The sequence below is a fragment of the Stylophora pistillata genome, chromosome 1 (genome assembly GCF_964205215.1).
Source record: "Stylophora pistillata chromosome 1, jaStyPist1.2, whole genome shotgun sequence".
NCBI classification, from domain to species: Eukaryota; Metazoa; Cnidaria; class Anthozoa; order Scleractinia; family Pocilloporidae; genus Stylophora; species Stylophora pistillata.
In genome coordinates, this window is record NC_142519.1 from 43,288,968 (window position 1) to 43,311,975 (window position 23,008).

At 38.9% G+C, this 23,008-nt stretch overlaps 1 protein-coding gene across 1 annotated transcript in view; it reads left to right on the plus strand.

Moving 5' to 3' along the window:
* LOC148742674 (uncharacterized) overlaps window positions 1-22,619 on the plus strand; it is a 61,492-nt gene extending 38,873 nt beyond the window's left edge. The window contains exons 10-12 of the mRNA XM_088748068.1: window positions 10,708-10,782; window positions 22,080-22,151; window positions 22,520-22,619. Coding sequence (XP_088604194.1) covers window positions 10,708-10,782; window positions 22,080-22,151; window positions 22,520-22,619 — 247 coding nt within the window. The remainder of the gene's footprint in view (window positions 1-10,707; window positions 10,783-22,079; window positions 22,152-22,519) is intronic.
* The last annotated feature ends 389 nt before the right edge of the window (window positions 22,620-23,008 follow it).

Below are 23,008 nucleotides of genomic sequence, written 5' to 3' on the forward strand. Positions count from 1 at the left end.
CAACCAGAATCAATTACATATAGTCACGCGTTTTTTGAATGAATAGAGTTCGGCTCTTTAGAATTGATAATATGAGCTGACTGGCGAACGAGCACTGACTAAACATCAGTCATTTACTTCTGGATATCATTAATGAGCAGCAACTGGCTTAATTAGTCTTCGTATTCCATGGAAGAATGCAAATCTAATGTCAATCCAACAAGACGCTATTGAAACGTTAACATCCTTGTATCAGCATTTTCACCTAATGCTTTGTGCGAAACATTCAAACAGACACAACGCCTTCGTATTGAAACTTTGTTTTGCATTAAAATAAATGAATCAGCTGAAAGTTGTTAGGCGCTCGCCTTTATTCCTGTCAGGTTTAATAACAGATGTAGGTAACCAGTGTCACGTATTTTTTGTCACGCCTTTTTTTTTTTTTGGCATCAAATCAATCGCACTAAAACCTTGATAGCTGAACTTCTCTTTGTGGTTTATTCTCTTTGACGTAACGTCGCGTAGTGATACCCCTTGGTGAAATAGTTCAAAATTTGTTCAAACGGACTTTCTACGAATGTATGACAACTAAGGAACCTCAGATTCGAAATCAGGCGTCCCGCCGTCACAACTTTCGCATTCCGGGATGTTTCACTACATTATGCCTCCGTTGTATTTAAGAAGTGGAGGGGAGATCGCATACAATTAGAAACTATTTCTCTCGATGGCAAGAGAAGCCTTGTTTCAAAGTAATTTCACCTTTGAAGAGGGAAATCTCCGATTATGAAGTCGTCCTGTACAAAAATTCCATTGGAGAGGTTTGGTTCAAAGGATCCTCACTTTCTCTTACATCTAGGATAAAGGCGCTTGCCATAGTCTTGTTTCACACCCGCACCCGCACCATACTACTCGTAGATCCAAAAACCCAGCAATAAGACGGTGGGAATTAAAAGTTGTGAAAGAGGATTTTAAAATAATGCTTAGCTTCATTGTAGGTAAGGAGATAAAGTTGTAAAAGAACTTCTTTTTTGATGGCATCATATGTCATGCGTCATGTGGATAAACCATCTGACAGGTTGACTCGCATTGTGCCAACCAGTGGTGAAGAAGTCCGGAGAACTGCGCGTTTGCAATACCCAATGGACTAGTTGGAGGCATGTATGTTCCCTAAAGTTGACTCACGCCTTTGCATCAGCATTTTACCACTTTGAACATTGTCACAAAATAGGAATGACACGCCAACGAACTTCATTACCCCGTATGGTCGTTATCGCTACCTTCAGCTAGCGCCTTTAACCTCTTAAGTGCGACATTTGATAAGTTTCTCCACAAAGAATCCCAGTAGGAAGTGAAAGTGAATATGATATTGTTATTCGTCGCACAGTTGATGCGGGCCATTGCAGGACAAGGATAGGAAATTCAACAATAAGAAGCAAGAACTGAAATAGATACAATTCCCGTTCCATGGCCACTTAATGAAGTAAAAATACTTTGTTTGAACTTAAGCTATTTCAAGGTTGTTCACGGTTGTGCTCGAGCACAACTTAAGAGCAACAGTCGACTTCTGTAAACTTTCCCTCATGACAGCTTTTACGAGTTCGGCTCCCAAGTATCCAGTTTTTCTGACACAAGATTACTCAGGCACCCAGTGCTTCTTAAAAAGCAGAACTTTTCAAGGAAAAGACTTATTTACATAAAATCATCTACATACCAGCGATAAACAACAAGGTACTGCTCTATAATAAGCTCAGTTTATTGCGACAATAAAACTGCTCAAAAGTTCGGCGAGTTTAAGTCTGAGCTTATTAAAATGGAATTTATCATGAAGGGAGAATAGACCCCATCCTTATCAGATTTGTAGTAGAACGATTCTATAGAAAAATTAATTACTTGATGAAGGTTTTCCGCATGAAATTGCTCGCAAAAACTGATATCGCACGAGTCACGAAGCGATTCGTGCGATTCGTGCGAAAACAAAATCAAAATTTGAAAGGAAAGCGTCTGTGGAACAATACAAACAGTCTCCTATCCTGAGTTACTGGTGAATTCGCCCCAATACATGTTCTGCCTATCAACCTAACCTGTAACGAGGTCGCCCCCACCTTTACCAGTTCGCTCCCAAACAATAAAAAAAACTCGTTTGTAAAGCTGTTGAAGTTTTTGGGCTAGCGCGAAGTTCGAAAGTAGGGCGACATAACTTGTTCTTCAGTTAAAAATTGCTGCTCATCAAAGCGCAAGATTGCTTCAAACTCTTTAGATTAAGACTTGGGTAAAGTAGAGGCTTTGCATTACTCATGCATTAGTCGTGCGCATTTTACACTACTACTAATCAGTGCATCTGAAAATTTTATGTTCGTCGCAAAAATATCATAGATTCGATACGAAAAGAATTCATTCTGTGTTAGGGAAATGAGTCGAAAGATTTTGGGGAAAACTTGTTTTTCATTTGGTGGGAAAATCGTTTTACGTTAAGGGGCGAGCTCGCAAAGGTGGTAGAGGGTGAATTTGAAATGTGGCGAATATACCATGACCGCTTTCCTGCAATATACTTAGTTTGATGCACATGCAGAATGTCTCAAGGCCTTGAAACCAGCGGAAAAGTTCAATTTATTTCAGTCAGATGGCTATTTGCGTTGTCCTTGTGGTCAACATTTGGAACGTCGCTTGCGAGGCAACAACTAATCCTTAATCATCTGAAATTACGTCACTACACTAGACTACAGGCCGAAAAGTTAAAGTTAATAAATTGGTTCAGCTTTAGCGTGCACTATCGAGTTATGGAGCACGCGCGAAGTTTGGAGAGCACGAAAGAAGCGTAAGAGTTGCCCAGGGAAATAGCCGAGGGTAACTCCAGCTTCTTGAGTGCTCTCCAAACTTCCCACAGGCTCCATAACTCCATAGTGCACAGCTAAAAGCATGAAACAATTGTTTTATAACATAGCCGGTGGAATTGTGGATCAAATCCGAAAAACGGACAACAATACCAGTAGGGATTGTTCGCGATAAGCGAAATATTTGTTTGTGTCCAGTTGTCCTACCGTCATGTTTTCTATCGGAGTTTGTATTTGTTTCTCGTTACACCAAGCTCAAATAAAGACAAGTTTCAAAAGAAACCATTTAAAAGTTATTTTCATGAAGGAAAACCAGACAGAAAGACTGTTATCGCTGGCATATGGTATTTCGAGGACTGGACTGGACTGGACTAGTAAAACGGGGACTAGTAAAACGTAGACTAGTAAGACGTAGACTAGTAAAACGCGGACTAGTAAAACGCGGACAAGTAAAACGCGGACTAGTAAAGCGCGGACTAGTAAAGCGCGGACTAATAAAGCGCAGAATAGTAAAGCGCGGACTACTAAAGCGCGGACTAGTAAAGCGTGGACTAGTAAAGCGCGGACAAGTAAAGCGTGGACTAGTAGAGCGCGGACTGTTAAAGCGCGGACTAGTAAAGCGCGGACTAGTAAAGCGCGGACTAATAAAGCGCGGACTAGTAAAGCGCAGACTAGTAAAGCGCGGACTAGTAAAGCGCGGACTAGTAAAGCGCGGACTAGTAAAGCGGGGACAAGTAAAGCACGGACTAGTAAAGCGCGGACTAGTAAAGCGCAGACCTAGTTTTTTCCGTCTTTGTAAATCGAATAAAACTTAGCGGTAACGGACTTAACAACAACTACAACAAAACAAAACAATTTCATACGAGTGCGATCAAAAGACTTTTGTCCATTTAATGTTATGCCAATTCATTTCTACGGTTTAGTGAGTGACAATCCCTGTTTGACCTTTAAGCTACATTTGGTTTGACATGCGCCAGATACAAACGATTTTATAAGTTTAGGCTACGAAAGAATTCTATTCAGCACCAGCTCAAAATCCTAAAATACACTTTCGTCGTAAATTTCACAGCAGAAACGCAGGAGCTCAGTGAATAAAAATCGCATTAAATTTCCTTGTGTCTAGGTAGGAAGAGTCTCGCTGACTTCAGCTTTTCGGTGGAAGAAAAACCGATTTACACACGCCATTACAGAATACAAGCAAGCAGACTGACAACTTAAAAACACATATTTGCATTCACTTACAATTTGACTTTCCGTGACATTTTAAAACGGAACAGAGGTAAATCTTCGAAGATTAATCGTCGTTGGAGATAATAAATACTTTCCGTAAGATCTCAAACTGTTTTTCTTTTCACGAGAAGATCGTCGCATGATCATTTAACTCGTGTGTGTTTGTCACACCAGTACTGCTGTTTCCTGAAAATCGTATGCTTCTTTCCTCTTCAATTGACAGGTGTCAGGTCGTGACAGTTACTTATCATAAAATGTTTCAAAATTTGCTCGGAGGCCTTTTAATTACCATTAGAAATAAAAATGTTTCGGCGAAAGTTTTCTTTTTAATTTGAATAACGTTTGTTTTCTTTATAACTCACTCGCTAGCAAATTGTTAAGTTCAAGGAGGATTTTCCCGTAATTAAACTCGTAATTGTAGCCCTAAGTTATTCTGGTTCTTATGGCAATAGTCTTTTATGTGTTAGAAAAAGATAAAAATGTTATTCACCAGCATAGGTCGGTCCGTATTGGGAAAAACTGTGCCCTCGGTCTTAGGGATCTTGAGGTCTTGGATACCGCCCGAGGCCGTAGGCCTCGGGCGGTACTTAAGACCTCAGGCACAGTTTTTCCCAATACGGACCGACCTATGCTGGTGAGTAACATATATTTATTGTTATTGACGCCGTTGAGCTGTAGCATCTGGGGTTGTCACTACAGATTACAATTACGCTAAATTACAATATAAATCTCATTTGTAGATTTGTATTGTCCATTATTGTTAGCAGTTATGATACCTCTTATGGACTCTTATTTCGAGGTACACCGTAAATTGTTATTGATTTCGTTGAACTGTTCAGAGATTTGTGTTGCATCTCGGACTGTTATTTAAGTAAAATTGTCCTAACTTAGTTAAGTTAGAATACGAAAAGTGTCAGCTCGCGTCCCCAAAGTTATGCAGTTTTTATTGCTATGACCCACCATACAATCACGTTCATTTCTGGATGCAACTATTTACTCACCATTAAGTCTTGTGCCTTTGTATGAATTTTTTTTTTTTGTTATGTCCGTTACCGTTTAGTTTTATTCGATTTACAAACATGAAAAAACATGAAAAAAATTATTCAACTCGCTGCTGAATGATTCCATGAAAAAAAATTAGGATTTTGAACTGGTGCTGAATAAAATTCTTTCTTAGCCTAAACTTATAAAATCGTTTGTATCTGGCGCATGTCAAACCCATTTGTAGCTTAAAGGTCAAACAAGGATTGTTACGCACTAAACCGTCCAAAGGAATTGGCATAACATCAAATGGGAAAAAATTTTAAAATTGGCTTGCCATTAAGTCTTGTGATCGCCTTCGTATGACATTGTTTTTTTTTTGTTGTTGATGTTGTTAAGTCCGTTACCGTTAAGTTTTATTCGATTTACAAACACGGAAAAACAAGAAAAAAATTAGGTCCGCGTTTTACAAGTCTGCGTTTTACTAGTCCGCGTTTTTCTAGTCCGCGTCTTACTAGTCAGCGGTTTACTAGTCCGCGTTTTACTAGTCCGCGTTTTCCTAGTTCGCGTTTTACTACTCCGCGTTTTACTACTCCTCGTTTTACTACTCCGCGTTGTACTACTCCGCGTTTTACTACTCCGTGTTTTACTACTCCGCGTCTTACTACTCCGCGTTTTACTAGTCCAGTCCAGACCAGTTGCATTTCACCCTCTGACAAGTGAAGCGAATCGTGACGGCGCTGATGCCGTCTCCTTTTCCATTGTTTTTTCTCGTTTTCTGCCTCATTTAAGAGCTCTAGCCCAATGGAAAAGGTTGGAAAATTGTCTTCGTTTTGGGACTGGTGGGCCGAGTCTCTGTTTGTAACCATTATTGTCGCGAGATAAATTATTTTTCCCCGTGCTAACAATGGCCGCTCACGCGAAAAGAAAAAATTCCGGCGAAGCGATTTGCTCACGCTATTAGCGTGCACTATCGAGATTTTAAGCACGCTTAGGCATATTGAATTTGATTGCGCGGCTCTGCTAGATATGTTATAAAACACTTTGGAACGTACAGAAGTATGTCAGGGGGCTATCACTAAATAACAGAGCTTTTTAGATGCAGCGAGCATGCTTCGTACATTCTTGACAGTGCACAATAAGTCGAATCAAAGATAGCCTTGTATGCTTTTTTTTGGAGCATTTCAGAATATCAACAAAGTTTAGGGGTAGAATCTTGCTTGAAACCTGGCTCATTACAACCGTAGAGGAAACAGGTAAAGGAAAGCGTTTGGGAAGCGAAGTTTATCGCTACCTGTGGGGGAACAGTATCTTATTAATCTCACCGTCTAAAGTAGAATATGCTATCTGAAATACATAGATCAAGTCTAGTATTACTAATCATAAACAGTCATTAAACTACTTTTCTTTATGATGAACTCAATAAGTGGATCGTAACTTACATAATTATAATAAAAAAGTTGGCTTTATATGATGGTGTCCCCATACGGTGGTGCGAGTTTCGTTTAGAAAATCGGCGTTGCCTTTTGGTGACAAATTTATTTCATTACAAGACTCGCGATTTACAATAATTCCGCTCATTGTTTTAAGTGTCAGCCTATTATGTTTTAAACTAGTTTTTCAGAAGAATCGAAAAGAGAGAGAAATCGTTTGTATTGTCTATTCAAAACTCTGCTCACCCGAATCTGCTAACCTGTAAAGAGAGTCCCATTTTAACGGCCCACCCCAGGAGTAAGTTTCCAATCACGTTTTCCGAATTTTTCTACGCGATTAAGACTTGATCTGCATTTTTCTGATTTCGAATTATAAATGTACTTCTTTAGATCAAAAAATTATTGAAGCTAGGATAAATATCATATGGTGTGTAGTGGTCGTCTGAGCTGACCAGTTCCGAATAAGGAAACAGTGTGTAACTGCATTTAGTACCGACACAACTTTAAGGGTTCAACTTTTTGATTTGCTTGGTAACTAACAACTTCTCCAAACAGTTGGATTAATCGTATTATTTAATTTCTCAGGAGTTTCGTGAACAACTTGCTTATGATAAGAGGACAAATCATGCTTGGTTGTTTCTCCGATGAAATAATTTGCCTTTAATGAAGTAGTTATGCTTTCTATGTTTTCAAGTTTTCTGAAGGAGAATTGTGGCGCACGAGGTTGGAAAATATCGACGGTAATGTTGACACTAAGTCGAACTCTTGAAAATTGGCTTACTACGGTAAGTTCACGTGGCGCACTGCGTCGATTAGCAGGTAAAAGCTCGCACAAGGACTCACTCTCACATAAAGTCTGTTTACAAAGATAAAATCCGCTCGTGAAAGATCACTCCCTAACATTGAAAACTCGGTGCAAATTCAAAGCCTTTGCGGTTTAAATTCAAGTTGCTTTTATTCACATTTCAATCGCTGGACAAGATATGCACAGGAAAACAACTTCGCTGAATTACAAAACGGCCTGAGGTGCGTGTTTCAAAAAATTAACTTTGTTTTTGATAGAGCGAGCCGTCACAGTGATGATGATAATGATGATGATGATACATTTGTGACACAGATGTAATCTATTGTTGTTTACAAGATTAACTCCTCGTCACTCACAGAAGTGTACAAAATGATCACACTTTTTGACATTGGTCATTATTCAAATTTCCTACATGAGAGCCAATTACTTCGAAAACCCAAAATTCCACTCCTCCTTCTTTTTGTAAGATCTCTACAGGTTAGTTACCCCACTTTACACTAGGAGAGTGTTTAATTCAAATATTTCCCCTATAAAGGCGGACATGAGAAAGGACTTGGTGAGGATGATGAACCTGATTATTTGCAGATTACTCTGATTATTTGCAGAGTAGGCCGCGAAGCTGGCAAAAGAGGGGTCGAATTGCTATTAAAGGAACCTACTCATTTTTGTCATCAGCATTCTTCTCTCGGCTCCGTCACTTGTAACTTACTTGTCAAACCATGCGGAACCCGAAAAGGTTTGCGAGGAAAAAAGAATGATCATAAGCTTGATGATTAACAATTATTCACAAAAGTGGAGGTGAATAGTACTTGCTATTCACTTCCAAACCGCTAGCCAATTTTCGCGCACGAAAAGCACTATTCTCTGATGTGGTATATAAACCAACTTTAGTTAGTGGTGTAGAAAGTTACATCCTCAATATCTTACTGAATTTTTCATTCGGCTCCGTTCATGACTGAATGAACAGTGTGGAAGGCACTGTCAGTCATTTATGGTCGTCAGGGTCCTGAGGCGATCCACTCAACCATCGTTTATACTTATACCATTACAAACTCTGGACACTCCATAACGAGCTCGTTTATTCAGCTGACTCTCAAAAGTGGTTCGAGACTATAGTTTGGAGGAAGTTCTTTCATAATCTGATAATACCAAAATAATCCTCATATTTAGGATGCTGACACTTTTAATTACTTAGTTATCAAACAGAGAAGCGCCAGGTCTTTTAGCGTTACAGTGAGAATGTATAATATCCTAGCGTAGCCTCACACGAGAAACAAAATACTAATCAATGTTGGTTTTCAAAACTAAGCAAAGAAAATAATATTTGCTTATTGACTCAGTGGAAGGGCCTGACAGGAGAATATTCGGCTCGGGGTCATGACGTACGGACCGAGCGCAGAGAGGTCGGTGCGTCGTGAACGAGGGCCAAGTATTTTCCCGTCCAGCCCGACCTAATTCGGTCAATAAGCAATTTATCATATGACCGACTAAGTTTGGAAAATTTCGATGTTTATTTTAACTTAAATAGGATGCGATAGACTAACGCGCGCGGGAAAACTCGCTCAAAAAAAAAAAAAATTAGGATTCTGTAATAAAATCCTTTCCTTTATCGGAGTCAGAACAAGAAAGTCACAATTCATCGAAAACTTGACTTATTTTCTCATTTTTTTCACTGCTGTCACTCATTTTTTGCAACAACAGAGAACAGCGTTTTTTTTATTTTTGTTTGTTTGTTTGTTTGTTTGTTTGTTTTTGCAATAAAACCGCAGAAGTGCACTAGGGTCTGACCGGCTCTGAGGCCCATTTCTCGAAAGACCCGGTAGGTAACGGGTTCGAAGCCATATTTTAAAATCAAAAGTTAAAGAATAGGGAAACAGGCTCTGACTCCCTGACCAGTCCGTTTCGTTTTCTTAGCTGCTACTTTTATTGTATAACTCTCAAAACGACTGAAACCCCCATCTTGAATGAAACCAGTACAGCTTTACGGGCCCGTTAAGTTACCGTGACCCTCGAGAAACGGGCCCCAGGTCAACCCATCGGGCCCTACACACGTCAACTTTCACTTTTTTCTCTGGGATTGCGTGAGCGGGGCCAAATGTGTCATATGAAAGTGAAAAGCAATAGCAGTATTGACTTTAGGGCAAAAAACTGTTGCATAGAAGAGATGCGCGAGCAATGTAATATTTTTCACAGGAAGTAGAGAATGTGAAAAAACGCTTTAAAGACATTTGCAGTTGAGAATTAAATGACAACTGCATCAACGTCAGGACTGTGAAGTGAAATTAAGTTTAAACGTGCTGAATGCCAATGTGAAGAGTAACACTAAAGTGTATTCCTTATTGATCGGATTATAGTATGTTAAGCTATTAAACAATTCTAATTGACAATGCTATGGCAAATATAGGCTAGACATTTTTAAAATTTGTTTTTACACTTTTTTAGAGTAAGTGTCATTTCCCTTCTCATATACTTTTTTTAATGTAATTTACTTCAATAAAGATAATTTCGATGCACGTTTTCTGAAATTCTTTCAAAACGAACTAGTAGTTGCTTTCGCGATTTTTATATGTCGGTCGTTTTTGTTATCAAAGTTAGTTTGGGTCTGATACGAGTCTGATCCTAGAGAACCGAATTATTATGATTATTATTGTTGTTGTCATCATCGTTACTAACCGAAGCGTGTATCCACTAGATTTTCTCAGATTTTTATCAGACATTTGAAGCCTTTTAACATGATTTTTGTAAATTTTTAGTGATTATGGCAAATAAAGGATTATTATTGTTATTAAACAAGGGATTTATTTTCTTTAATGATTACTTCATTTTCAATTATCTCAATTGCTCCTAGTTTTCGTGACCCTTCTCAAGACCTAATACGAGCGTCGCATTGATCGCGTACAGCGTGCACAAAAGACGAAAACAACACAAGTAACATCAGTAAAGTGTTATTCATGACCAATTAATAATGCTAATGCAGTTAAAAAGTCGCTTTGGTAACGCTTTCACTCCCAACATCTCATTAGTTATTCTCCTGACTGTCTTCTCTATAATTCTTACGATGTCAGTTTGGAGGATTTGTTATTCCATCAGCCCTAATTAATATTTTTTTTATTCTCAGCACTTGCCTGCTTGTTACTGTATTGATATTCTAAGGAGAAATTCTGTCCTGATCACCGAAGGGAGTTAAAGGATTAAAAAGGGGAAGCCTATAAAATTGAAAAAAGAAAATCAAATTTTGGATCGTTCAGCTCCGCCATTTTGTTGCTCCGTTTTCTGTCCGTAATATCCCCTGGTCTGCAAGGAATTACCATGGCATATTTTCGAGCTTCACTTTGTTAATATGGCAAAGTGGCGTTGAAAGTGGAATGATGAATAAAAACAAAATTCCGTCCGGTATTACCTAACAGCTCGAGGCCAACGCTGTTTTTTTATTATTTGATGGTTATAGGAATCTCTTCGGCAATCAATTGGAGGAGATAGCAGAGGGAGCTTTTAAAGACCTTGAATTTGTTTTTTTCTTTCTGTAAGTAGTACTGTTCCTTTGTTTTTCTTGAAAAGAACATAATATATAAGCTTACATACAGTGATCATATATGAATAGAATGACTTGAAATTTAGATTCCATTCTCCATAAATTATTTCAAACAGGCACAAAACTTAAACAAAACAATTGCCAACTCAGATCATTTATACAAATGAATAATTACAAAGTAACGTACCACAACAGGCTTGTCACCTTATCTTTCCCGTAGACATCTCTAAAACTCGGTTTACTGCCTTTTGTTGTAATTGAAACTATCTTTCGTTGAACGGTGAGGAAACCAATCACAGTGGCGAAATTGAGAACCACTAACAATTTAGACCGACAAATTCAGATCACCTCTTACCAGAACACGAAAACAAAATAAAAGAGACGTTTATATAAAGGAAAAAGGGGACAGGAAAGAAGATGTTTCTAGAAATAAGTCAGCGGAGGAATCTAATTTAATTCAAGCGCACTTGAAGGATGGTGAGCATGATGCAAAAAATTGCCTGATGGCTGCAGATTACTTTAGCGAATATTCTTAGTGATGCAAGACACATCAGATGACGGAGATTTTAAAGGTTCTTATGTTTTATCAAACAAATAAAATGCTAAACTCGTTTAAGGCTCGTGAAACAAAGACTAATCCTTGATTGAATCCTCGAGGTGATTCTCTTGTATTACATGTACATTTTAGATCTTTTTTGCGCATGATTTTTCACCTAAATTTGGCGCGCAAAATTAAAAAAAATGGAGACTATTATTTGGCAGAGGGTTCGCTAATGACGTAAATCGTAATTTTCTGTTAAACGAGTACGATGCCACATCTTTTTAACTGTCACTATTTTGATAAGAACTGTGTCTCAATAGTCCTTTGTACAGTTGTGGGCTTGATGGCCAAGCCTTTCAACACGAGTTAGACTAAGGGTGACCTTGTTATGATAGAGATGTTGCTGCTTTTCAAAAGCAAATTTCTTTGTTATCATGCTAACTAGGTACAGGTCTCTATCACAACAGGGTCACCCTTAGCCTCACTCCTGTTCAAAGGCTTGGCCACCAAGCCCACAACTGTAAAAAGGACTATTGACTTAAAAACAAAAAGCAAAAACTTATGGCCATTTTAAGAAGCAATTTGATAAAACTGAAGGGAGGATAAAAGCTAAAAAAGCGAAAAGTTGTTACAGAGTTCTTGGTGTACATTGTACTGAAGCAAAAAGGCTTACACTCGACCAAGAGTTCTCCTACTTCAACTTTGCTAAAGTGTGAAAAATTTAGGGTTAAGAAGTGCAAGTTGGAGATTTTATCACAGTCAACCAGCGTTGTTTTTCCCACCCATATAAGATGTCCAACTTAACTTTGAATAAAAATATTTTAATTCTTTTATTTCATAACCGAATATGATGTTAAAAGCCTAAATCTTATTCCTCTTAACTTTTTATAGCGATAAATGAGGGATTCCCTCTGTAACCGCCTCCCTCTGAGAAGTGCAGTGCGCCACTGCGTAATACGAATTAAATTGCTCAGTTGCGGAAATCTGTTATCGGCGTTAGTGTTGAAAAAAATGGGGCTCCGAGTCGATTTTGCCAGCCACCACACTCGTGATATTAAAGTTCTATTTAAAATCTGACAATAAAACCACTTGGGTAGCACACTTTGAACTGCACAGTCGCAAGATTGGTCGCAGCGGGGTTCAACCGTCAGCAAACGGCCTAACAGTTCATCGTCAACGGTCAAAAATGATTAATTTTCACTGCCAACCGTCCCAAAGGCAACTCAATTTTAACCGTCTAGCGGTTTAAAAGTCTTTTGGAGCCCTACTTCAGCAGCTTACCATGACCAGTTCTAAGACACAAGGGATCTTTAGACTGGTAGGCCTTAGAAGGTACAAGCTCGCGTAAAAAGAAATATGCAAATATGTTTAGGTTGTGTACTGGTTGAAATATAGGGATTTGTATGGGAATGTAAGGTCCGGCACTCTGAACATAAAAATCTGAACTAGCTTTGAATAAAAACAAATTTACCTCGCTTGAGTAATTGTTCCTTTGCAATGTTTGAGTTTTCATGGCTGGTTTAGGACCGTTTAGCTCGACTTTAGCTCATCTGCTTTGCCCTCTATATTAATTGTATGGAGAGAACGAAAAGAGAAGACCTTTTAAGGTTAGCGTGCACCTTCAGTTGGTGTCTCGCGTGCAAGCGATTTAGCGCGTCCGGTTTAAACTGTAGATATCTAAACCCCTATATCAAATTAAAGCTTATAGGTTTGGCTATCAGACTATACCAAAAACTTTGAAAAAAATGAACTGTCGAATTTTTTACGACTTGTACATGCGAGCGCCCGAATCACCTTTAAGAGCTACAAGTCAAAGGGAATTTGTTCGATTGCTCTTAATTTTGACAGTAGCTAGTTTTACATATAAACAACGAAAATTGTCTCCGAGTTTTTTATTTCTAAACACTTTTTTTTAAAGAGCGATCTTTGTACGATCACTCCAAATTTTTTTAATCCTATTTAAAAAATGTTCTCTAACTTTTCACTGAAATCGAATTATGGCAAATCGCAGACACGTTTTTTCAGCGCTTTATTCTTATTGGTCGATTTTGGCTTTTGACATCAGCCGGAAGTACAAAGTACCGCCTTTGGGGTTCCGACGGGGGACACAATTTTTCACATTTTTCCAATTTTTGTACCTCGGGTAGGGTGGCTGGGTACGAAACTCGATACCGAAAGGCATGTTTGAAATTTCTTTGAGTACCCCTCATAACCGGATCCCTAGAAGAGCTCCAAATCTACAAATTTGCGTTCCATTCTCTCGTAAACCGTTGAATTGAATGATTTAAAACTGAGTCTCCGTAACAGCTGGATAAGCCTTCTGTAGCCTGTTGAGTTTCGTTGGGAAAATAAGACCTAGAAGGCAAAAAACTTTTGTCTCGAATACGAGGTGGTGTGGGATCTGGAGGCCTAAGCGGCCTGCCTTGTCGCATTTCTTTACAAGGGAGAGCGAGTCGAATTAACCGCCGAACTTTGAAAGCCCCAAACGAGCGATTTTGAGGCTTTCTGGCAGAAAAAACACTTCCAAAATCCTTGGGCGATTTTCCCTTTTTATTAGGTGTCGATGTTAGTTTTAAATTTTCATCATCGCTGCTGTTTTGTGAATCGTCAATCGACGAGTAAAACGAAATGCTCGTAGAACTTGATTCTGCACACTAAAATAGAAAGAGCAAAGAATTCAGTTTAAGTGGAGACAAACTAAGACATGGACATAAAAATATCATCTAATTTATTCAAGGAAAAGTTTAAGAATTCAGAGTGAGTAGTCCTAAAATCAGAGAGTCTTAAAAGAAATCAAGTTCATCTTGTGCAAATGCAGTATTCGAATTGTAACCGTCTCTGTCTCTTGGCGACAAAATGAGAACACATGACCTTCCTTGTGAAACCGTTGAGACTCAGTGGGACCCACTCATGTGTCAAATTCTTAGGCGGAAAAATCAATTATATTACCGACGAAGAAATCGCCCCATCCGTCTAGGTTCAGCGTTCATCAAGATCAATTTTTTGAATTTTAGTCGCTCTTTTATTAAGGGAAAGTAGTACCTTAGTTATTCTAGAACTTAAGCAGTGCCAAGGAGATCTGCACCATCGAAACCGTCCTTTTCTGCAAGATAAGATACGAACAAAGATTTTTGGAGGAGTCAAGTTTGTGGAGATAAAGTTGCAATAAAAGGGTGTTGTTAAGCAAACTTGTTTAGCTTACCTATCCTCTCTAAAGTCTCTTGAGAAAATCCATGCGACTGGAGGCAACAAACACACTCCTCGCTACTGTAGTTCATTATTGAGTCCGACGCATAAAGTCTAGCTATAGCTAGGTTCGTACGTCTAATGAGATACGAAGAAGAAGCTGCTGAGACGCACTAGCTAGCTAAAGAAGGACGAGTTTTGGAAGGAAATCGCTTTTATAACAAAATTTTAATCGTTTAAAATTTCACGGCATAAAACTGAGCAAAAAGTAATAATGGTAAATTGGCCACCGTAACGATTACAAAAGCTGACGTTTCGAGCGTTAGCCCTTCGTCTTTCGCTCCGACGAAGGGCTAACGCTCGAAACGTCAGCTTTTGTAATCGTTACGGTGGCCAATTTACCATTTCAACTTTGTTGATATATCCAAACTATTTCGTTACTCCCACCGACGCAGCCCCAAACAGTTTCTTTCGAGACTATCAGCCTTTATCAAAAAGAAATAACGCTGTTCACTGTGTGTACAATTATTGCGCCTTCCTGGGGCCAAATTGGTAAATCCTACTTGGCTCCTTGAAGGGCCAAATTGAAAAAAAGTTCCCTCAACGTAGAATTCATAGGGGCCAATTCAGATTCTGGAAGAGTCGAAATGGTACTTATCTCACCCGTTTTGGCTAAAATAGTCGAAAACGAACCTTAATTGGCCAAATTGGCCCTCGATAAATTGGGGCGAATTTGGCTTTTGGGATCGTTTGGCTCTTCTCATTTTGCGGTGTACATATCATTTCTAAATATGTCCAGTTAAGAGCTTTTTTCTAAGTATGTTAAATTACTTGTAAATTCACCTTACACTATGTGTAAGGAAAGTATAATTTTCAATACACACATGGATAAGAAAGAGAAATATACTGACCAGCATACAATCCTTATTCAACAAAAATTAATCATTATACATCAGTATATCGTTCCCGGTGTATAGTCGGCATTTCATGCAGTGTTTGCCCCAGTCTTCCGATATACTTCTATCCAATAAAGGGGCATGCACTACACAACTGGTAGGTTTTCTTTAAAAAGCCGGCTCTGTTAGTGATGGAATCACTTCGTTCCCAACATGATCTTGGGCTCTTATTTCTATAGCGACCAACGTGGTGCGACGTTACGGTTAGTTCTCTAGTGGCGTTGCCCGCCCTTTTAGCTTCTTCTTTTAAACAATCTCCAGCCTTTCTCGCTTCCGCGATATAGCTTTATTCAAATGTGACTGTTTCCCCCTAACTTCGGAAAAATCAATCCAGCTTTAAATGAAATATTCTCTCTTGGAATATTACCATCCTTGCCTCAAAAAGTTACATTAAAGAATCTGGAATTATGTCAAGATTCTTTAAAGTAATGAACTCTGGAATGTCTGCAGGGAACACGGACCATCAGAACAAACAATTACGTTTTTTGATTTCGCAAGGGGATTTAGGTAAAAACGAACCAAGCATTTCAAATCTAAATAGATAGTGGGAGTTTTTCTAAAATGCTTTGGCTGGTTGTTCGGCAGGGTGAAAATCTGTCGGGAATATCGTTCAAACGTTTGAAAAACCTAGACTTGGTGGAGAAATGTGAAAATAACAAAATCTTCTCACAACATGACGCCCAAGTCATTCTAAATACTGAAAGAAATACTTAAAGGACACTACTCTCATGACTCTTATTATCGACCCCTTGATCGGAAAGGGACATCAAAAATGAAATAAGTAGAATCATGTGTACGGGCTGGAACAAAAGGTGACATATCGCAAAAGAGAATAAATGGTGTAAGAAAACAAACGGATTTTCTTTTCTCTTGAAAAGGACTTTCGACCGCTGAAAGACCCTTACCAACTAAACGGCCGAGTGCGCACTACAATAACAAAAAAATAAGATAAATGAATTAAATTATATAGGATGAGAATAGGCATATAAAAAAATATGGTGACCATTATCATTTTAGGGTAGTTGGTACCGAATAGTGAAAGGTGTAATGATTTAAAAAGTCTTTAGCAGAGGGTTGACGGTTTTTCCCGGACTTTTGTCCGTGGGTCTCGATTTATTATTGATTATTACTTATTTTTCCTGGAGCGCGGAGACCTTTATAAATTTGTCGACATCTGCACCTAGATCACGTAAAACGAACCATGAGTTATTTCTGGCGGCCGTTTCAGCGGACAAGAAATGCTTTTGGCGATAAATTGCGACGGCAGAAGTATTTTACAGAGTAAATAAGGCTTCAAAATAAGAGCGACAATCGAGCTATAACGAAAACATTTGATATCAGTGTCTCGCTTTTGCACTTTCGTTCTTTAGGTACTCGAAAATCACGTTCTTCAGGCTCTGAGTTTCAATGCCTAGAGCCTGTGCAGCCGAGGAATAGAGGCAATCCCCGTCCTCAGGTGGATTGAATGTCACTTCAAGCCCTTGATGCTCTAGTTTGTTTTCCATGTCTGGCATTGCATGTTTCAAAAGACATCCAACAAATCGAAACAGAGATTACTTAGGAAGGAGAACGCAGTCAAAAGTCCTTCCCCCACGAACTTTATAACGCACTGAAACACGCGCAAGAATGCGAGAAAGTAATAAAGAGAGGAAACGCCCTAGTTAACTTGCGGACATTTCTGACCGCAAGATACAAGTAAAATAATAAAAATAATTAAGTAAGTGAATGAATAATAGATACCACTAACTTTTTTTGAACCCTTGACATTTTACCTACGACCCTTGACCCTCGACAAAAACCTAACTCAATCTCTTTGAAGGCCGAGACTTTGATGTCTGTTTTCACGCAAGTTGACTTTACTTAAACGAATTGCAAGGGTATGTAGTTTTGTTGAATTTTGATGAAACTTGGTCAGACCATTCATTGGATACTAGCTCACGCACAAAAATGTATGAGGCTTTAACGGAACCGACTGATTATTTTCTTTTGTCAACCTTCAATAAAGATTCTCTCGCGAACCAATAGGAATATCGGAAAAGCCTCACATCCTTTTCTAGCCTTTCATCTGCTGACTGATACAGTCCAGTTTGTTTGGTTGTCCGCGGTAACGCAAAGGCTGGTAACTCAGTTAAACAAACATCATCAGTTTTGTCTTTAATGGCTTGCACGTGCCTACCGAAACAAGACCAATCAAAACTTTTATTATTTTCGCAATCTATACGCTATAAGCGGTAGCTTTACCGTGATAGGTAGTTTCTCATGGTTTCTTTTATAGAAGCACGCCTGGCACGCTTTTTCCGGAGGCTACCCTAAATGAACAATCCGGCGAAAAAACCTAGTTGACTCTCAGATTTAGTCTGTCTTGACTGTTTCGGGTTTGAGGACTAGTGACGGCTTAGAAAATTTAAAAAGTAAAGGAGAGTAAGGTTTCTTTAATTCATTTACTTTGTCAAAGAATTGTGTCAATTGACTTACTTAGGAGATGATATACACTTAGTGTGGGCGATTCTTCCATAAGCTAGACGAAGGAAACATTCTAAAGAGGGAAAGGACAGAATGTTTCTTAACCACAGGTCTCAGTGAAATAAGCCATTTAACATTTTCTGATTATGCGGCCTTTAGGCGAATATTGTAATGATAAGAATGGCATTTTAAAAAGTGAGTATAATAAGAAACCTGGAGGCTGGCTTTTCAGTCTTTAGATCCAAAGATTCCCCGAGATATAGGACTGCTTAAAAATAAATAGCAGTCAGTAAAAATGGTAAGATCTGGAAAAACCTTCAAACTGATCATTTGAAAGTTACCGGAAAGCTGCGTTTTTGATGTTTGGCGTCAAAAACCTTTCTTCATTGAGAGTTTAATTTGGGAAATGCGAACATTGCGTGTGCCGCATGCGCAGTTGAATAAAGAGTGTCCTTGATTAGAAGTCAAATTCAAATCGATTATAAAACCATTCGATCCGCCACTGGAAAACATCACTTGAACTCGACAAACATGATGGAAACACTCAGTTGAACCGCTACAGGAAAAGAAAACGTCAATTCAGATCAGTGGTATCTGAATAATCTCTAGTTATTTCAGTCCAGTTAATTCCCTTCCCATCTTAATCGCTATCTCAGAGATGATTCAGTTCGGGTGCCGTACGAATATAACCTGAGAGTGACATCCACTACAATGTTAGACCGGGTTTGAACGATCAGGGTATGCCATTAAATTACATTTTTAGCGATAGTCATTTATTCAGCAAGACATTTGGACGGAAGCGATTTCATCAGTGGAGATCTAAAACGCCACAACTCCATTGTCCTTCTTGATACAATGATGCCTGGTTTTTAAATTGTAGCTGATTGACACCCTTCCTAACCGAAATATTAGATGGAGTCTCTTGTTTGCTTAAATCAGCAATCCTGCAAATAAAGAGTCTTGCTGATTCTTGGAATTTGTCAATCACGACTATTTTGGCTTTAGAGACTAGCTAAGGGCTGAGTTAATTTAAAAAATAAGATAGTACTGTATCCCACAATTTAAAAAATTAGATAGTATTCCATAGTCTTAACAAATAAGATAGCATCCTAGAGACACTCGTCGCCGGCTATTCGCTGAGAGGATAATATACACCCAGTGTGGGCGATTCTCTCATATGCTAGGCGAAGAAAACATTACAACACTCCCTTTTCGAGTTCTTAGTGTTTATTTGGAGGACCGCTGAAAAATGCTTGCGGGCGGATTGGAAACGAGGCTAACAGAGCGTAATGTTTACGTAGAAAGAGAAGAAGAGCGAGAAAATTCGTGTATCGTGTATAATATTGATCTTTTGAGTTAAAAAACAGCTTGAAAAACTTCGCTTTGCGCTGGGATAAGTGTTAGAAAGCTATGGCGCAATCAAGAAAGAGAAAAAGTTCGGGTTTCGGCCGAGATTGTGCTTGTTTTGGGTGCTCAAATGCACAATACTCTCAGAAAGATGGCGCTTCAACCGGACTGTTCAAGTTCCCGCAAAGGAATCCACAACGAGATCTATGGTGTAACTTGATAAAAAGAAAGCATGGAAGAGATGGTTTTTATGTTAATAGTTTTACAGTAATTTGCGAAGAACATTTTAGACGTGAAGACATGTACAAGCCTCCCGGCGGCACAAGATCTCGCCTCCAAAATCGCACCGAGCCTTTGATCTTCCCATGGAAGACTATTTCTGATCCAAAGCCGAAACGACGCAGGTTAGTTCGTCAGAGGCCGGATGGCAAATACTTCTTTGAGTAATGCAGATGAAGAGCAAATGGAACTAGAAAGTATTGACGATGTGTGGCTATCACGCTCAAGCAATTTGTCGTCTATAAACATTACACTAGTAGCAAGTCCAGAAATTCCACAAGGTATCCGGACAGCTCGCCCCCTGGACAATTAGTCCCCAGTCTTCGGACGATTAGCCCCCTGTCTCTGGACTATTAGCCCCCAAACCACCATCCTTGAAATAAACTATGCTCTTGCTATTTACTTTACGAACGTTTCCCTATCATGTATTTTGAACTAAACAATGTTCTTGTTATTTGTTTCTTACGAACGTTTCCCAATCATGTATTTTGAACTAAACAGTGTTCTTGTTATTTGCTTCTTACGAACGTTTCTCCACCGTGCGTGTCGAATTACAAAGTATATTTTACAAAAGTGAACTGTGTACCTTCTGTTTACATATTTTACGAATGTTTCTTCGTCATGTTGTTTATTCGAGAAGTTAAATGGGAAGGAAAGAAACCAGGAACGAAACTTCGAAACTTTAGCTTATTAGCGACTACTTGTTAGTGTCAATGGAGGTTTGTTTATTTCAAACTCGCCACGCGCATTGTGCGAACTTTTACTAATTATTATTTATTTTCTTATTGAAAACCCATGCGCAATGTGCGAACGTTTACTTATTCTTGTTTGCTTATTTCAAACCCATGCTCAAGGTGCGAAATTTTATTCCTTGTTGTTTATTTCAAAGCCACGCAAAATGGGCGAACTTTTACCGAATTACTCACGGCAACGTGCGAACTTATGTAAATTTGACGTGAGACATTTCATTCATCCTAATTCAGTGCTCATTGTTTTCTAAATTAACGATTCCTCCAATCAAATGGCGTGTTTCGTTCGAAGTCAAAATCTTGATCCTTGTGATGTGTATGAAAGAGATTTTTCAATTGTGGATACTCGTATTAGCTTATTCAGCAATGAATGATCACAGCTGCCCCTGTACATTCTGATCCAGTCCTCTTTCAAGTCCACAATGACACTCAAGTTAACCCCACAACTTTCTTAAGACTTGTAGGTGTTCGAATACGCAAAGATAAACAGACGCCCTCCGCTAGCTTAAGGAATGTGTTATTGTAAACAATTCCGCCATGGGAAATGGATGAGAATTTGAAACGAAAGCAGAGATAAAAAACAATCTGCCGTGGTTAGCTTTGCAGGGCTAGCTTATTGTATTGATTTCCTGATCGACCACGGTGCTAACTTCTAAAATGTGCTCGGAATTCCGGATTTAACCACGGGGTGTCTAATCAGATTATGTCGTGACTTATATGACGATGTTGCGATTTTCACAAAGTTCAGCCTGGTTTTTCCGTACGGAAATGAAAAGCCCCAAATTAATTTTTATATTCTCCAGAACAACACTATTTCCACTTATCATTAGTTTAATCTGAACCGATTCCGAGTTATGCCGCATGGTGAAAGTGATAATTGAAAATGTGCTACAAAATGCGATATTTGGATTTTGAAATACTGGTGATTTTTAAAAGCGTTCCGTGCTGTCAAAATTAAATGAAACGGTCCCGTTTTAGACTTAAGTCATACCTCAATCCCTCCTATAATTTGTCAAATTGATACGAGCTTGATTTCTTTTGTGCTTTTCATGAGCAAAGTTTATTTGCCTCAGTATCCGGGGCAATGATTTCCGCCATTTTACGGCTACCAACGCCCGTTTCAGTTTTCGTGCATTTACTATGATAAAGAAACAAGTCTGGAGAAAAAAACCTTATCGAGTTTCTAAGTTCACTCTAAGGGATCTCTGACTGAAATACGAGGACAGTCATTTTACGGTCGATGTGCCACCTCTTATGCGGTCTTGAAAAAAAGTCGCTCGTAACCCATATAGCCTGTCCAGGCCCCGGTTGTCCGATAGACGGATAACGCTATACACTGGATAAATCTCTATCCGGTGGATAGCGCAGTACGTTTTGGTAACACTTATTGGCTGGATTAAGATTTATCCGTTGGATAGCGTTATCCGCCCTTTGAACAACCGGAGCCACGGCATGATGTGGTATTTGTGATGATATGAACTAAGTTCCAGGCAAGCAGTTAGTTCAAATTGTCTCAATCCTACTGCAGTTTTCTTTTAAGAGTTTGGAAAGCGTTAATTACAGAAGTTATCTTGTTTTTGGCTAAGATTTTTCCTATTAAAACCGAAAGCTGACTTGTCCACATGCTGTGCTAATTTGAGATTTCGGCTGAAAAAAGGGCTGCTTATTGGAATGAGGGCGCTTAATAGAGGTGGGAGGTTGGGCAAGTTCAAAGCTTTATCTTACTGCGCATTTCTAACTTTCTGATGTGATGTTTCTTTTTGACAGGGACTTATCCCATAATCAATTAAAGGACTTACCCCCAGGAGTATTCAGCACTGTTCGGTATCTCATCAACCTGTAAGTACCAATCAACATAAATCTTTATTCACTACTGTAACATCCACACAAGTGATTCGAGGGCTCATAACTGTCTCATGCAGAAGTCCACCACCTCGAAATGAAAAATATACAATCGGTGGAGGAAAGAAATCCACAGTGAGCAGTAACAGACCATCTTATTCATCATCTATCCTCCCCCCGCCCCCCCCCCTCCCCATTCCTTTTAATAAAAACCATCATCCGCCAAACGAGGACTAGAGTTTGGTCTCAAAATCAAACTCGACCTTGTATCGGGGGGGGGGGGTGGGTAGGGAAGGATAGGGAAGGAAAAGACCAAGCAACCAGGTAAGTTAAAGTGAACCAAGACTTTTCCCATCTTATCTCAGGATATCAGTGGTTTTTAGCTCCCAAGAGCAGTCCTTACCAGAGCTCAGTTTCGACATCATAATCTTGTCAAAATTGTTCACTCAAGGTTACGGTTTATAGAAAATTAACGATGTGGATTAAAAAAGGAAAAACAGTGCGTGAGAAAATATGGGTAAAAAAACCTTGTAAAATGTTTTCACTCCCTCAGCATGCAGTTACATTAAGAGTACTGCAGTTGGTTAATCTTATTTTTAATTTAATTTGTGTATCACTTTCCTTCTATGTTGTGTGGAAATTAAATAGGTTTCGGGCGCATTAATCATTACCTGGATCGGTTTAATTCGTCTAATTTACTTGGTCACAAAAGGTTCTGTTTTACTACACATAATTGTTAATTAATATCATTTAATCTTGCGCGTCAGCTCAATGTACAATCTACTGTTATGTCTATCGGTTTCTGTCATCCCCATCCGTCCTTGGTCTTTCTCCTAGAATTATCACACTTCTAT